Source organism: Doryrhamphus excisus, linkage group LG17 (genome assembly GCF_037039965.1).
Source record: "Doryrhamphus excisus strain RoL-2023G ecotype Guam linkage group LG17, RoL_Dexc_Guam_v1.1, whole genome shotgun sequence".
NCBI lineage: Eukaryota > Metazoa > Chordata > Actinopteri > Syngnathiformes > Syngnathidae > Doryrhamphus > Doryrhamphus excisus.
This window is the reverse complement of record NC_136373.1, coordinates 5,400,311-5,416,295: the sequence shown is the minus strand read 5'-3', so window position 1 is coordinate 5,416,295 and position 15,985 is coordinate 5,400,311. Positions and strand designations below refer to the sequence as shown.

At 41.2% G+C, this 15,985-nt stretch overlaps 2 protein-coding genes across 5 annotated transcripts in view; one reads left to right on the top strand and one right to left on the bottom strand.

The window, feature by feature from the left end:
* LOC131137308 (transketolase-like) overlaps nt 1-10,119 on the top strand; it is a 15,739-nt gene extending 5,620 nt beyond the window's left edge. Inside the window, exons 5-14 of the mRNA XM_058085093.2 lie at nt 2,180-2,371; nt 2,485-2,603; nt 4,483-4,679; nt 4,759-4,923; nt 5,391-5,547; nt 5,898-6,028; nt 7,435-7,518; nt 7,600-7,693; nt 7,766-7,888; nt 9,618-10,119. Coding sequence (XP_057941076.2) covers nt 2,180-2,371; nt 2,485-2,603; nt 4,483-4,679; nt 4,759-4,923; nt 5,391-5,547; nt 5,898-6,028; nt 7,435-7,518; nt 7,600-7,693; nt 7,766-7,888; nt 9,618-9,805 — 1,450 coding nt within the window. The 3' untranslated portion in view covers nt 9,806-10,119. The remainder of the gene's footprint in view (nt 1-2,179; nt 2,372-2,484; nt 2,604-4,482; nt 4,680-4,758; nt 4,924-5,390; nt 5,548-5,897; nt 6,029-7,434; nt 7,519-7,599; nt 7,694-7,765; nt 7,889-9,617) is intronic.
* Nucleotides 1-15,985, bottom strand: part of nsun5 (NOP2/Sun RNA methyltransferase 5) — a 23,521-nt gene extending 7,536 nt beyond the window's left edge. Inside the window, exons 1-5 of one of the 4 annotated variants that reach the window (XM_058085096.2) lie at nt 14,822-15,985; nt 14,246-14,450; nt 14,005-14,172; nt 13,353-13,512; nt 1,857-2,381 (exon numbers count right to left, since the gene is read on the bottom strand). In XM_058085096.2, the coding sequence (XP_057941079.2) occupies nt 13,356-13,512; nt 14,005-14,172; nt 14,246-14,450; nt 14,822-15,746 (1,455 nt within the window). In that variant the 5' untranslated portion in view covers nt 15,747-15,985 and the 3' untranslated portion in view covers nt 1,857-2,381; nt 13,353-13,355. Of the gene's footprint in view, nt 1-1,856; nt 2,382-12,094; nt 12,198-13,348; nt 13,513-14,004; nt 14,173-14,245; nt 14,451-14,821 lie in introns of those variants that run through there. The other 3 variants (XM_058085097.2, XM_078798325.1, XM_058085098.2) reach the window with 3 other exon arrangements.

Sequence of the window (15,985 nt, the reverse complement as noted above, 5' to 3'; positions counted from 1 at the left end):
AAATTCATAATTAAAAATAGAATTACTTGTTATCAATGATATAAAATAAAGATAAATATTTTTCTCCCAGCTGTGCAGACCTAGAATACATTCTTTACATTAAGTTTTACAGTTATATCTATACAATTACAATAATTTTAATGTATTCCATAAACATAATCATGTTTTAGATTTCTGAATATTCCATTCCAGCTGCAGGAAATGTGTCTCAAAATCCAAAGTCAGGGTGTGGTTCATGTGAAAAAAAACAAAACATACGCATGAATGAATGTGTCAAACGCAGCAGGGCCGAGGTAGCTGATGCCTCAATAATCTGCCATAATGAATATAGAAATGTCACCTTATTGACTGAAGCGCACAATGACAGCAGATGTGCATCGGTGCATATCATTATTGAAATATTATTTATATTATAAAATATTTTTTGAATGTAACATGTTGGTTATTAAAGCGTCAATACATTCAGAGCTTAAAGTGCCCGGTGCCGTAGCAACCCCAGATCACCGTACTTTACTTTTTGTGATGACCGCACGTTAGCTTTAATGTAAATAAATGTGAGTATTAATAATGTAAATACATGCGTTACAGCTATGGTGGAAACCCAGTCAGTTGTTCCTTATTGTTGCTTTAACTGTCCATTGTCTCGGTGCTTCTCTTTGCTTTCCGTTTTGTTGTTTCTTTGCGTGTGAGGCTGGAATGCGCCGTGTCTCGGCCTATCTTTCCATTTTAACCACAACGCTTCTATTTGACCGGAAAGCTGTCAGGAATTGTTAGGTGACGGCGGATAGCTAACGACGAAGACAAGGCTTTGGGTGGGGTGGGGCGGGGCGATGTGTGCGATCTGAGCATGATGTGTTCAGGAGGAAAAGGTTACCGGTTGCTGTTGGAGTGCAACTAGGATTGAGTGAAGAAATTCAATTTAAATAAGAAAATTCAAATTCATATTTTTCTTTTTCTTCCTGTTTATTCCAACACACATGCAGGGTCGGTTCTAGCCTTGCACATATTGGGGGGGGGGGGGGGGCAGTCAGAAATGTTAAGGCGGCTTTATGCATACTAGGGTTGCTCGATATTTTGGTTATATACCGGTATAGATTCTTCCAAATTATAAGAAAATGACTTATATCGGTATAAATGATAAACATAAACAAGCCAAGGTGATGATTATTGATACATAAAATGAATAAAATCATGAGGAGAAGATATTTGTATTGGGGAAGTATTTAATCGGCGGACCACTCACTCGCAGCACAAAACTAAACAGGTTGAAATGGCGCCAAACACCGCTGAAGGTAGGCGGAACGTCTTGCGTAGTTTAGCATGCTAGTGTGGTTGCGTGCTGGATGAGTATATTTTCACCGCTATAAGCCATTTATTTAGGGCGGTTTAGTTACCCCCCGCCTCACTGTAGAGCCGGGCCCCGCACGCACGCAATTTTTATGATGTTTGGGGTGTGGCTGAACGTTGAGAATTGTTATGAAAAGTTATGAAACACTGTCAGGCGAGACCCAAAGGCGCGCTTGCTCTGGTGCGCATATGCGTTAAATACTCTGAATAATTCATGAAATAAATTAATACTTCGGTACGTGACAAAAAATTAAATTAAATTAAATTAAAATAAAATTACTTAAATTAAATTAAAATTACCTAAATTAAATTAAATTAAAATTACTTAAATTAAATTAAAATTACCTAAATTAAATTAAATTAAAATTACTTAAATTAAATTAAAATTACTTAAATTGAAATTAATAAAATATTTTTTAAAAAACAAAAAATGATATTAGGAAAGCAGGAAGTGAACAAATGTAACAGTTACTGATTGTAAAAGTACCAGATGAAGGGGTAGGATTTAATAAGCTTTGCTTCTTCCTACTCCTTTTGGACATGTGGAACTGTGAACTGATTATGTGATGCATTCAATTGTAATCTGATGCATGTTCAAATGAAATTAAACCATTACCATTTTTGACAGCACCCCAAAAAAAGTGTCATTTATTTCAGCATACAGTAATCCTTAACAAGCAGATTTGATGCAAATTCAGCAAATTTTCATATGTTGTCCAAGTCTCATGCACACAGCAAAGCAATATTTGTATACATTTTTTGTAAATGACCCCCTAAAAATCAAGTTAATTCCCGTTCAATTGTGTGTGTGTGTGTTTGTTTGTTTGTGTAGCTACCGCGTGTTCTGCCTGCTCGGTGACGGCGAGATGTCCGAGGGTTCCGTATGGGAAGCCATGGCCTTCGCCTCCTACTACCAGCTGGACAACCTGGTGGCCATTTTGGACATCAACCGACTGGGTCAGAGTGACCCGGCGCCCCTGCAGCACCATGTGGAGAAGTACCAACGACGCTGCGAAGCCTTCGGGTGAGCTCTCCTGTCATATAGAGGATCTTTGGATAAGGGTCACATAGTACATAGTAGCGTATACAGTAATAGTATCTGTAGTATATATATTCAAGATGTATTGCTTCTAACAGGTGGCATGCAGTCATTGTGGACGGCCACAGTGTGGAAGAGCTGTGTAAGGTCCTGAATCAACCTCGCCATCAGCCGCTCGCCATTATTGCTAAGACTATTAAGGGCAAGGGCATCCAAGGTAATATTACTTGCATACATACAGTTTTATTTGAATGTAATATATAATAACAGGAACTATTCAATGTGTAAATCTGACATAAAGTAATCCAGGGACCGTAATCCTTAAGCATGTCTCATGTATACACAGCAATGGTCCATTGCACTAATGTGCTGGGATTATTCAAGTATTGTTCTGAAGGGGTTTTGGGGGGGTAGCTTGTGATAACAAGACAGTGTCATGGCGGACAGTAGCATGTCTTTGTTTGCATAGCGTTGACTGTTGGTCTAAGTCCGGGGTCCAACATGATGATTCTAACCTATGACTGTTTTTGTTACACATGAATGAGCTAGCAGTCGTTGCCGGTGATGCGTTTCTAATATTTTGCTGACTTTAGTTATTGAACACGCTCCAATTAACACATCGATTCAATTAAGTGTCTCCTGTAGATGCCGGTGCGTGGTCTTCAAAAGTAAATAACCGCTAGTTTGTGTTAACTGCTGCCCAAGATGGATTAGCTGCATTTGAAGTATCATGATTGGTCAGCATCCACATGTCCAAAAGGAGTAGGAAGAAGCAAAGCTTATTAAATCCTACCCCTCCATCTGGTACTTTTACAATCAGTAACTGTTACATTTGTTCACTTCCTGCTTTCCTAATAGAATTTTTTAAATTATTTTTTAAAATTTATTTACTTTAATTTAGTTTTATTTAATTTTGTTTAGTTTTATTTAATTTTGTTTTATTTTTTTGTCACATACCGAAGTACAAGGTGATATGAGCATCCAATGACATAATGGGTACCATAGTAAGTGTCAATATAGTGATATATATAGCACATCATGACTGGTTCAAGACTCTTCATCCTTGTATTTAGCAAACATCAACTGCTTGTATTGTTTCTTGAATTGGCTCATCGTTGTGCATTGTTTGACTTCCTTACTCAATCCATTCCATAGTTTGATTCCACATACTGAAATGCTATGGCTTTTTAACGTAGTTCTAGCATAGAAGTGTTTCAAATGTAGTTCTTCCCTGAGATCATATTTCTCCTCTCTTGTAGAGAAGTATTGGATGACATTTTTAGGGAATTGGTTATTTTTAGCCTTATGCATTATTTTAGCTGTTTGAAGATGAACTATATCAGCAAGTTGAAGTATTTGGGATTTTCGAAATAAGGAGTTAGTATGTTCTCTGTAGGCGGCATTATGAATTATCCTTACTGACCTTTTTTTGCAGTACATTTAGCGAGTGAAGATTGCTTTTATAGTTATTAGCCCATATTTCCACACAAATAAGTAAGATATGATAGAACCAGAGAGCAATAATGGTAATGGTTTAATTTCATTTGAACATGCATCAGATTACAATTGAATGCATCACATAATCAGTTCACAGTTCCACATGTCCAAAAGGAGTAGGAAGAAGCAAGGCTTATTAAATCCTACCCCTCCATCTGGTACTTTTACAATCAGTAAATGTTACATTTGTTCACTTCCTGCTTTCCAAATATAGTTTAATTGTTTTGAGTTTTTTTTATTTTGTTTTTATTTTATTTTTTATTTAATAAAAAGTCAATCAGAAAGATTGAGAACAAATTTTGCTTTGTTCAATATTGAAATGTTTCTTGCCACCTTATGTTGTATATTTGTAATATGAGGCTTCCAGCTCATATTTTCATCTATTGTGATCCCCAGAAATTTATTTTCCTTCACCGTTTCAATGTCTACACCGTCTATTTGTATTTGCTGGTACGCGTCCTTTCTGCTGTTAGCAAACAACATGATTTTAGTTTTACTTAAGTTCAAGGTATGAAACTTATGTTACGCCAAAGGAATAGTTAAAAGACTCAAAATGGCAACTTTTGGCAACGTCATGTGTTGTTGTGTGTATCTTTCAGCGATCGAGGACAAAATGGGCTGGCATGGGAAGCCTCTACCCAAAGACATGGCCGACAGCGTGGTCAAGGAGCTGCAGAGCCACATGGTCAGCTGCAACAAGCGCCTCTATCCGTCATCGCCCAACGAGGAAACGGCGCCGATAAGCCTGCGCAACATCCGCATGCCCAGCGCCCCCAGCTACAAAGCCGGAGACAAGGTCAGAGATATTACTATAACTAAATATGGTTTCTAGCTCAGTAATATGTCCGCTAATGTGTTTTGTATCTATTTACCAGATCGCCACGCGGAAGGCGTATGGCATGGCTCTGGCTAAGCTGGGTCGGTACAATGAGCACGTGGTGGCGTTGGATGGAGACACCAAGAACTCCACGTTCTCTGAACTGTTCAAGAACGAACACCCCAATCGTTATGTGGAGTGTTACATCGCCGAGCAAAACATGGTGAATAAGTTAATATATCATTTTAATTTTTATATGGGAACTAATCACCGTCGAAAATCGAAAAATGTAAATAATAAATATATATAATATGTAAAATAAAAAATAAAAATAAATTAAAATATTTTAATTTTAATAATTAATAATAATAATAATTAATTTTAATTTAAAATTAAATTTAAAATTAAATTTAAAATTAAATTTAAAATTAAATTTAAAATTAAATTTAAAAGTAATTAATTTTAATTACATTTAATTACATTTAATAAAAATTAAGAAAATGAATGAATGAATGTAAATAAATATATATATATTTGGTCAGCGACTACACTGTAATGATGGCTTCCAGCCACCGGGGGCAGCCAAGTATTTTGGTCCATTACACTTGCTATTATTTGTTAGACGTCTACTGTCTATTCTAATAATAATAATAATTTGTAATACATATTAATAATAGTCCGCTCTGACAGGTGAGTGTGGCCATTGGATGCGCTGTGCGGGACCGCAACGTGGTCTTCGCCAGCACCTTCGCGACCTTCTTCAGCCGCGCCTTTGACCAGCTGCGCATGGCCGCCATCTCGGAGAGCAACATCAACCTGTGCGGCTCCCATTGCGGCGTCTCCATCGGTCAGCCAATCGCCGCCAAAACCTAGCCGGTCACTTTCATCTTCTTAAAGTGCCGACGCTCACATTAGCTTCCCTAACTTGATCCTCACATTTCTCTTGTTAATGACCTGAGCACCTCCTCCACCTCCTTCTCCTCCTGGTATCAGCAAACTCCCTCCCTGCGTCTCCCCCACGTCTCTTGTTTCTAAGTCACGGAGGTCAAACCGATTTTTTTCCACCACCTCCTTCCCTTTCACCTCCTCCACCTCCTCCTCCACCTCCTCAGGTATACTGCATGGCCAACGCCTGAATGCATGCTAGTCTACCAACATGTTGACACATCATGTATAGAAATGTGTGTGTATTTCTAGGAGAGGACGGCCCCTCTCAGATGGGCCTGGAGGACATGGCCATGTTCAGAGCCATCCCGGGTGCCACCATTTTCTACCCGAGCGACGGTGTGTCTACTGAGAAGGCTGTGGAGCTAGCTGCTAACACCAAGGTAACAACACCAACGCAAACTGGACTCGCTTGGTGGAAACAATGGCATGGGAGGGTCCAGTTTGTGTATTCTACCCATTTTAATAGACTGGAATTAATGCCTTTAGTCAATTAATCAAGTTAATTAGAATTAACTCAAACAACTGTGACAGAAGGAAATGTAGTTTTTTTTAATCAGCAGTAGCTGCATCTTAAAGAGGGAGTGTACTTTTCGGGAATGTTGCCAATCATTCACAGCTGGGATAGGCTCCAGCACGCCCGCAACCCTCGTAATCATCAAGTTAATTAGCATTAACTCAAAAACAACTGTGGCAGAAGACAATGTAGTTTTTTTAATTAGCAGTAGCTGCATCTTAAAAGGGGGGGGGGTGTACTTTTCAGGAATTTTGCTCATCATTCACAGCTGGGATAGGCTCCATCATTCACAGCTGGGATAGGCGCGAGCACACCCGCAACCCTCTTAATCATCAAGTTAATTAGCATTAACTCAAAAACAACTGTGGCAGAAGGCAATGTAGTTTTTTTTTTTTTAATTAGCAGTAGCTGCATCTTAAAGAGGGAGTGTACTTTTCGGGAATGTTACCAATCATTCACAGCTGGGATAGGCTCCAGCACGCCCGCAACCCTCGTAATCATCAAGTTAATTAGCATTAACTCAAAAACAACTGTGACAGAAGGAAATGTAGTTTTTTTTTAAATTAGCAGTAGCTGCATCTTAAAGGGGGGATGTACTTTTCGGGAATTTTGCTCATCATTCACAGCTGGGATAGGCTCCATCATTCACAGCTGGGATAGGCGCGAGCACACCCGCAACCCTCTTAATCATCAAGTTAATTAGCATTAACTCAAAAACAACTGTGGCAGAAGGCAATGTAGTTTTTTTTTAAATTAGCAGTAGCTGCATCTTAAAGGGGGAGTGTACCTTTCGGGAATTTTGCCGATCATTCACAGCTGGGATAGGCTCCAGCACGCCCGCAACCCTCGTAATCATCAAGTTAATTAGCATTAACTCAAAAACAACTGTGACAGAAGGAAATGTAGTTTTTTTTTTTAATTAGCAGTAGCTGCATCTTAAAGGGGGGGATGTACTTTTCGGGAATTTTGCTCATCATTCACAGCTGGGATAGACTCCATCATTCACAGCTGGGATAGGCTCCAGCACTATTAGCAGTAGCTGCATCTTAAAGGGGGAGTGTACTTTTCGTGAATTTTGCCGATCATTCACAGCTGGGATAGGCTCCATCATTCACAGCTGGGATAGGCTCCAGCACGCCCGCGACCCTCGTAAGGACAAGCGGTAGAAAATGAATGAATTCCCAATCCTGATGTGAAACACGAACACATTTCTTTCCCTTTTCTGTGCATTATAATACGAGAGCTAGCTTACAATCTGTGCTGTTGTTCCAGGGTTTGTGTTTCATCCGAACAAGCCGCCCAGAGAACAACATCATCTACAACTGCAATGAGGACTTCCATGTTGGACAGGCTAAGGTTGGTAGCCGTTTAGTTCTTCACCGCCATGTTTTGGAAGTGTTTGTCCTCCATAATTAAGATATTTTATGTTCATTACAGGTTGTGTACAAAACCAATGACGACCATGTGACCGTGATCGGTGCCGGCGTGACCCTCCATGAGGCACTGGCAGCCGCCGAACAGCTGAAGAAAGGTACAAAATAAAAGTTTTGAAATGTGTAATGTGACGACAGTCTCTCCGAATTATCTTGTCTGCATCCCACAGAGAGAATTAACATCCGTGTGATCGACCCGTTCACCATTAAACCCTTGGACTCCAAGACCATCATCGACAATGCCAGGGCCACTAGGGGGCGTATCGTCACAGTGGAAGACCACTACTATGAAGGTGAGGAGGAGTTACGGAGAACTGGGGTGGAGGAATTAAAACAAAAGAAAAAGCAGTGAAACCTTGGTTAACGTCATTAATCTGTTCAGGAAGGTCAGACTATAACCAAAACGGATGTTAACCAAATACATTTTTCCTATAAGAAATAATGTAAATCCATTTAATTTAAAAACAAAAAAGGTTAACACAAAACACGTTTTTATAGTTTTACACGCAGAAAACAATCGTAAATACATACATGAACTTTTATAGTTACTTTTATATTCATAGAAGACGTGATTGTTAATGTGAATGTTCCCAAAGACACAATGAGGGGGGTGGGGGGGGTACCAAACCAAAAAGAAAAGAAAAAGCAGTGAAACCTTGGTTAACGTCATTAATCTGTTCAGAAAGGTCAGACTCTAACCAAAATGGATGTTAACCAAATACATTTTTCCTATAAGAAATAATGTAAATCCATTTAATTTAAAAGCAAAAAAGGTTAACACAAAACACGTTTTTATAGTTTTACACGCAGAAAACAATCGTAAATACATACATGAACTTTTATAGTTACTTTTATATTCATAGAAGACGTGATTGTTAATGTGACTGTTCCCAAAGACACAATTGGGGGGGGGGGGGTACCAAACCAAAAAGAAAAGAAAAAGCAGTGAAACCTTGGTTAATGTCATTAATCTGTTCAGGAAGGTGGTCAGACTCTAACCAAAATGGATGTTAACCAAATAAATGTTTCCTATAAGAAATGATGTAAACCCATTTAATTTAAAGGCCAAAAAGGTTAACACAAAACACGTTTTTTATACGCAGAAAACGATTGTAAATCCATATAAAAAACACTAAAAAATAAAAAAAACTGAAATACTACAGAAAGAGGTGCAGAATCTGGAAGATCTAGAAAGCTATATATAAATAAATACAAGGATGAAGAGTCTTGAACCAGTCATGATGTGCTATATATATCACTATATTGACACTTACTATGGTACACATTATCATATCATTGTATAGTCATATCACTTTGTACTTCAGTACGGGTCAAAAAATAAAATAATAAAAATTAATAATTTTTTTTATTATGTTAGGAAAGCAGGAAGTGAACAAATGTAACAGTTACTGATTGTAAAAGTACCAGATGGAGGGGTAGGATTTAATAAGCATTGCTTCTTCCTACTCCTTTTGGACATGTGGAACTGTGAACTGATTATGTGATGCATTCAATTGTAATCTGATGCATGTTCAAATGAAATTAAACCATTACCAAAGCTGTGTGGGTTATATAGTGTGGCGCAAAGTGTGGAAAATGGGCAAAATTGAGTTGTAAATTTTTGGACCCGAAAAAAAAAAAAACACACTAACCAGGGTGTACACTAACCAAGGTTCCACTGTTGTGTCTAATGTTATTGTTGTAGTTGCGCTGGTCAAATGTATAGATTTAAAGATAACAGATTTTTTTTCCAGTTGTGATGCTCGTAAGTTATGACGGAGATGAGGGTGTGACATGATAGAGTGGCGTTAAGGGGCTTTGCTTGTCATGGCGTCTTAATTTCAACTTTAGCCTGTGGGCCTCACTGCCCTACATACAGTACATACATTCATACCAGCAGGGGGCATGTACGTGTCCGAAATGTCTTTGTCTCCATTTTCCGATCTGTCTCTCTCTTATTGGATGAGCCAACCGTTTTTTTAATCTAATTACTAGTAGTAATTAGTAGTGGTTTCTCATCAGGTGGTCTGGGTGAAGCGGTGTGTTCAGCGGTGGTGAACGAAAGTGGTTTCACCGTGCACCGCTTGGCGGTGTCGCAGTTGCCCCGCAGCGGCAAACCCCACGAGCTGCTCCGCATCTTCGCCATCGACCGCGACGCCATCGCTCAAGCGGTACGCAAGGTGCTCAGCGGTGCGGCCAACGCCAAGTGAGGACCTCTCGAAGGTGAACACTTATCTTATCTCCATGGCGACAACACATAAAAGGAGCAGCGGGGGGGAGTGTGTTGGTACATTCCTATGAGGAACAAATCTAGATGTTGTTTTTGACACCCTACCCTAAATAAACACGCACACCTATAAGCCCTTTTTGTGTGTATCCCAAGAGTGTGTAGTGTTGACGTTTTTCTTAATCATTTTTGGTGTACCCCCCTCCCTCTCTTGTGATGCAACATGGTTTATTCCAAGCACTGACTGTTTTTAAACCCTTTCGGCCTCACATCAATAAAAAGATGCTTTCTTCACAACCCTGTCTCTGACAATTTTTTTTATTGTGACTCTAATATTGCTGTTCTGTCCTGTCATTGGCTGGAATAAAAACCTAACCCCATCCCAAACCGAAATATGCCTCAATTCCGTTGCTGTGGGACCGCCTCCATCGCCGTCTAAAACAGCTAGCGATACTACGCAACTATAGAATCCCAATTTTGGGATGTTTAGTAGCAAATATGTGGCGAGGCACCGTATAAAATGTAGTTAGTTATACAGTATACCGTCTTAGAATTCTACAATATGCATATTTCATATGTTGTGTTAATAATTAAAATGACTTATGAAATATTCACACTCACCACAGCCATAATGGACACAATCACTTGCCGTATTTTGATGATTTAAAAAAATACTACAAAAAACATATTTTCTCGACGGATTAAAACACATAGTTATGCTAGTTGTTTCAATAACAGCAACAGCGACAACATTTACAATGTCTGTTGTCATTGGGATGGCTGTATCTTCCAGCACAAGACGTGTGCTCCAGTTATGGGGTAAAAAAAAAATGCTAACAGCAAACTAGCATCTTGTTGAGGCTTTGTAGTGAAATTGAGAGCTAGGTATTCACTCTTCAGTCTGTGAATGACGCTGAGATTAGCGATTAGCGATTAGCGATTAGCGACGCGCCGTGTTAGTCCGTGAGATAAAAATTGTTTTTCATGCTAGCTGCTACAGTAATAATATCGATTTATATTGGTTAATATAAAAGTCAGGTATGTAAATAGAACACTGTTTTTTGGGAGGGCTTTAGCGTCAAAATCGCTAGCTAGCTCACATAAACTTGTTTTCTCGTGTTATAATACACTGAAAAGGGTTCATGTTTCATGTTGATTGTGAATGATGGGCAAAACCCCCCCCCCCACCACCACCACAAAAAAAAATCAGTTCCCCTTTAAAAGCGGACATTTTAAAAAGACAAATCGCCGTTAATGATCAACTCCTATAAAGCTGGCTTCGCAGGTAGCGGCACAACAACGGAAGTCGTAATCACTTAAAAGTGTGTCCACTGTCCAACCACACACCGGAGTGGACGTGGCATGAGTGGCATACATTAAAACAGACCGTTCTGGTGGGAAGCACGAAATTAAAAAAAAAACAGCTGGAATAGGTGCAGATTCTGGAAGATCTACAAACCTTTTTAGACTGTTAATTATAAGTTGTCTAATGGGTTACTTTCTCTGTTTGCACAAAGTCCGCACTGTGTGTTTAGTCTTTTTTTTTGAGGGGGGGGGGCACGGAGGGGCAATCTGGGCTATGAAGAAGCTGTTTTCTGTTTTGAATTGTTATATCTAATCATTATGTTTGAACGTCTTAATATTAATATTTCATCATATTACAACCAGCCAAGGCCAATTTGTGTTTGGGCACACTGTATTGACTTCACCATGTGACACGACTAGCTATGACATTTGCAGCCACCTTTGACCCCACTCCTATAGCACAGTGGGGGCCTGTCTGGTGTCTGAGGTAGACGCGTTGTGTCAGCTGTGTGTGTGTGTGTGTGTGTGTGTGTGTGTGTGTGTGTCTTGTGCAGTGTTTCTCGACCATATAAGCAGCTGACACTGATGCAGACACAGATGATCCCAAATGTATACAACATCTTGCGGTCATAATGTCAGACACAAAAGAATAACTTTGTCAGATTTAATTATTAAGGGGTCGCTACACCCCCAAAAATTATAATTTTTTTTTTAAAAAGATGACGATCTAGTGTTTAAATTATGTTGGAGGACAAAATATATATTTTTATTGCCCGCTTTTATTCTCTAAAAAGACTTACATTTTAAAGTAATAAAATTTTCTAGCATCTTTATGTCTAAAAAATATATTTTAATACTTGATTAGTACAATAAGAACAAAAGAGGCAACAAAACTTATTATTCTGAGTTTCCAACAGTCAACAAAATGGACAGATTGTTTTTATTTTATTTTTTTTTAAAAATCAGTCTACCTTTTGTGCAGCTGAATGTGCTTAGAAAATTAAAAACAGAGCTCCGCCCTGGATTCTGGCCCCGCCTTCCCCAGATAGTTCTCAGACAAAGACCTCAGGCTGGATGAGAGGATACAAGGACAGAGGGGACAAGGAAGATGAGAGGGGGGTTAGAGGATGGACTGCGCCTTGATGTCGCGTGATGACAACCACCCCTCCCCCCCCCTGCCCAAAACACCCTCACAAACGCAGACACGTGACTGGAGTGCTATGCCTCGCCCTTAAGTCTGTCTGCCCCCTTGTGGTACATACTGGAGTATCGGCTACTGGTGCCAAACTGGTACTTCTGAAACGGTGCTTAAAAACATAAAAAAACATTTTTAAAAAATGTGTGCAAAAACAATACCTTTTGCAGAAATACTTCAATAAAATAAATGAATAATAAATATGAAACAAAGTTCAACTAATAAATAAATAAATTGATCATTTATTCGTTGATTGTAATGCTGATGTTCAGAAATCAGGTGTCCATGAACGCACCACGTTGGTGGCTAATGAGAGAACCGTTTGCGGGTTTACCATTCATTCATTTTCTACCGCTTATCCTCACAAGGGTCGCGGGGGGGGGGGTGCTGGAGCCTATCCCAGCTGTCTTCAGGCGAGAGGCGGGCCAGCCAATCACAGGGCACATATAGACAAACAACCATTCACACTCACATTCATACCTATGGACAATTTGGAGTCGCTAATTAACCTAGCATGTTTTTGGACTGTGGGAGGAAACCGGAGTACCCGGAGAAAACCCACTCAGAGAGGGCCGAGGGTGGAATCGAACTCGGGTCTCCTAGCTGTGAGGTCTGTGCGCTTGCGAGTTTACCATGTAATGGAATTGAGCACTGCTGTTGGTGTGTTAAGGTTGGCAATAAAGTACAAAAAGGGTGTCAGATGTCACATGACTTATAAGACATTGGTTACTTTTTACCCATCGGAGTCAGTGTCCAAGCACAAAGTGTACTAATTCTACATGTGATCAAAGTTACATAAGATTTGGCAGATCAAAACACTATTAGTGCATATGACTTTGCATCAAAACGTGATCGTAGCATGTACTTCCTGGTACAGCAACATGGCAACTGCTAATCTACTGCAAACCTACCTTTAATTTGCAGCTCCTCTTTTATGCATGCAGCCAGTAGATATCAGTACATAAAAACAGTCAGTAACTTAAAGCCGCTGTTGCTCCTAACACTGACGGACACTAAAAGACTTACTTACGTCTTATTGTGATGATGTTTCAGTCACGGTGACGTTTTTCTTCTTATTCCGTTTCCTTTTCCTTGTCTTCTTGTTGGCCGGTACAGGCGCCGCTTCACTGTCTGAAGACGCTTCGGGAAGAGCGGCTTTGGGTGGGCTGGGCGCCGACATCGCCGTATCTCTGTGGCAGCAAAAGTCAAAAGTCAGGTGACCAGTTGAAGGCAGAGTTAGCTTACTTGTTTTTATAAAAGGTATGAATGAATACTAATACTATTAAATAACATGCATTTGCACAAATCTTGGCGGCACGGCGGTCTAGTGGTTAGTGCGCAGACCTCACAGCTAGGAGACCAGGGTTCAATTCCACCCTCGGGCATCTCTGTGTGGAGTTTGCATGTTCTCCCCGTGCATGCGTGGGTTTTCTCCGGGTACTCCGGTTTCCTCCCACATTCCAAAAACATGCTAGGTTAATTGGCGACTCCAAATTGTCCATAGGTATGAATGTGAGTGTGAATGGTTGTTTGTCTATATGTGCCCTGTGATTGGCTGGCTGGCGACCAGTCCAGGGTGTACCCCGCCTCTCGCCCAAAGACACTCATGAATATGAGCGGTAGAAAATGAATGAATGAATAAAATATATTGATATCCTTGTACTGAAAAACAAGTGACCCACCTTATGTGGACCAGTGGTTGTGGCGTGGTTGTCATGTCTTCCGTGTGGCGTCTCTCCAGCATGGCAACAAAGAACCCGTGTGTGCGCGTCTTCGTGATGCTGGCACGCAGACACTGAGTGAGGGGCTGCAGGCCTCGTTCAGGCCATTGAGACAGCAGAGGAATCAGCCTACATGAGAACAACACGCAACCCAGCGATGGATTACAACAGCACCACTCAGGCACCTTGGATGCGTATATACCTGAAGGCGGGGTTCTTCTGCAGACACGCCGCTACAACTTCCTCGTTCTCCTCACGGTGGACCGAGCAGGTGGAGTAGACCAGGCGCTTCAGGCGGGGGAAGCTGAGGCCGTGGTTGAGACAACGCAACTGGAAGGATGCCAGCGAAGACAGGCGTGACGCGTCTGCCAAAGGTGAGGAGCCACCATCTTGGAGGCATACCATACCTGAAGAACACATGGCAGATATACTCTTTTTATTTACAACATATTGCGCAACTGCAGGGTCTTGAGACACATGCTAACTCGCAAACTAGAGAGCTAGCGACCTAAACGGTAGCCTTCAAGTTATTTCCTTTAAACTTAAATAGCCAAAAACTTACCACTTCCACACGGATAGGGAGGATAACTATTAAGTTATATAACCTTTAACATGAACATTAATCAAATGTAGTATTTTTTTCCGGGTACATGATACCATGATACTAACATTAAACTTTCATATCAAGGCGGGGGCCTCAAACTAGTGTCCTGCGGGCCACATTTAGCCCGCGGGCCACGTGTTTGAGACCCCTGGTCTAAAAAGTGGAAAGACATACCTGATCCACTGCAGGAGGGATCAAGCAAAATGTACTCCACGTCCTCATACATCTTAGCATGAGGGTCCACCTTCAGGAAGTCCTGGTGGGCCAGATGCTGACAGGTGACGCCCGCTCGGAGGAGTAAGGTGGACATGGTGGCCAGGCGCTTGGCGTCCAAGTCGAAGGCAAACAGCTTGCCTCTGTTTTTCATGATGGCGGCCAGGTGGCTGGTCTTGTTCCCGGGTGCGGCGCAGGCATCAATGACGTGACTCCCAGGCGGGACGTTGAGGACAAAAGCGGGCAGGCAGCTAGCTTTATCCTGGAGGATAATGTGTCCTGCCTTGTACAGGAAGTGATCATGGAAGTCCGTCTTAGGCGGGAAAACCAGCAGTTCAGACAAATGGAGGTCCTTCACAAATTCTCTAGCTTTCAAGGTGAGGTCATCCAGTTTAGAGGCCTCCCCCAAGTAGGAGAAACCATCTCTCTTGAGGTAGTCCACAGTATCCTCCACTGTGGTCTTCAGGGTGTTGACACGCACATACCTTGGCAGAAAATCCCCAGCCGGCTCCTTGACACTGCTGGGGAGTAAGTCCTCATTCCTGCTGACCTTCTGCTTTACTTTCATGCGGGCCAGCTCAGCCTCAAGTCTGGAGCGATGCTTCATTAGAAGAGTCTTCCAGGAGCCGCCACACTTAAGGCCCTGGCCCATGAGAAGATCGAAGACAAGCACCTTAGCTAGGTCCATCTTCAGCTTGGTGTGCTTCAACAGCTTGGTGGACTCTATGATCTCCTTCAGGATGGGTGAGAACTTCTGGGTCTCGCAAACCAGAGCGTAGAGTTGCTTGATGTTGCGGAATTTACTGTCGTATACTAAAGTTCTGACAGCGCCCTGCTGCGTCTCCACTTTTCCTAGGATCTCAGCTGCTTTGGTGTACAGCGCCATGACCACGAGCTACTTAGCAATGCTAACTGGCTAATGACTAAACAACAAACACACGTACTCGCTACCGCTTGTAGACCGACCTGTCACGTTATTGGTGTTCCTGAAAACGTTCTCCAGATTTTAGAGTCCGGGAGTGAACAATACGCGACATGAATTCCAACAGTTTATATTAAAACGCCAACGTGTTTTCTGTTTGGACACGCGTGAAGATGTGTAGCCATGAACCCGGAAGTGAAACT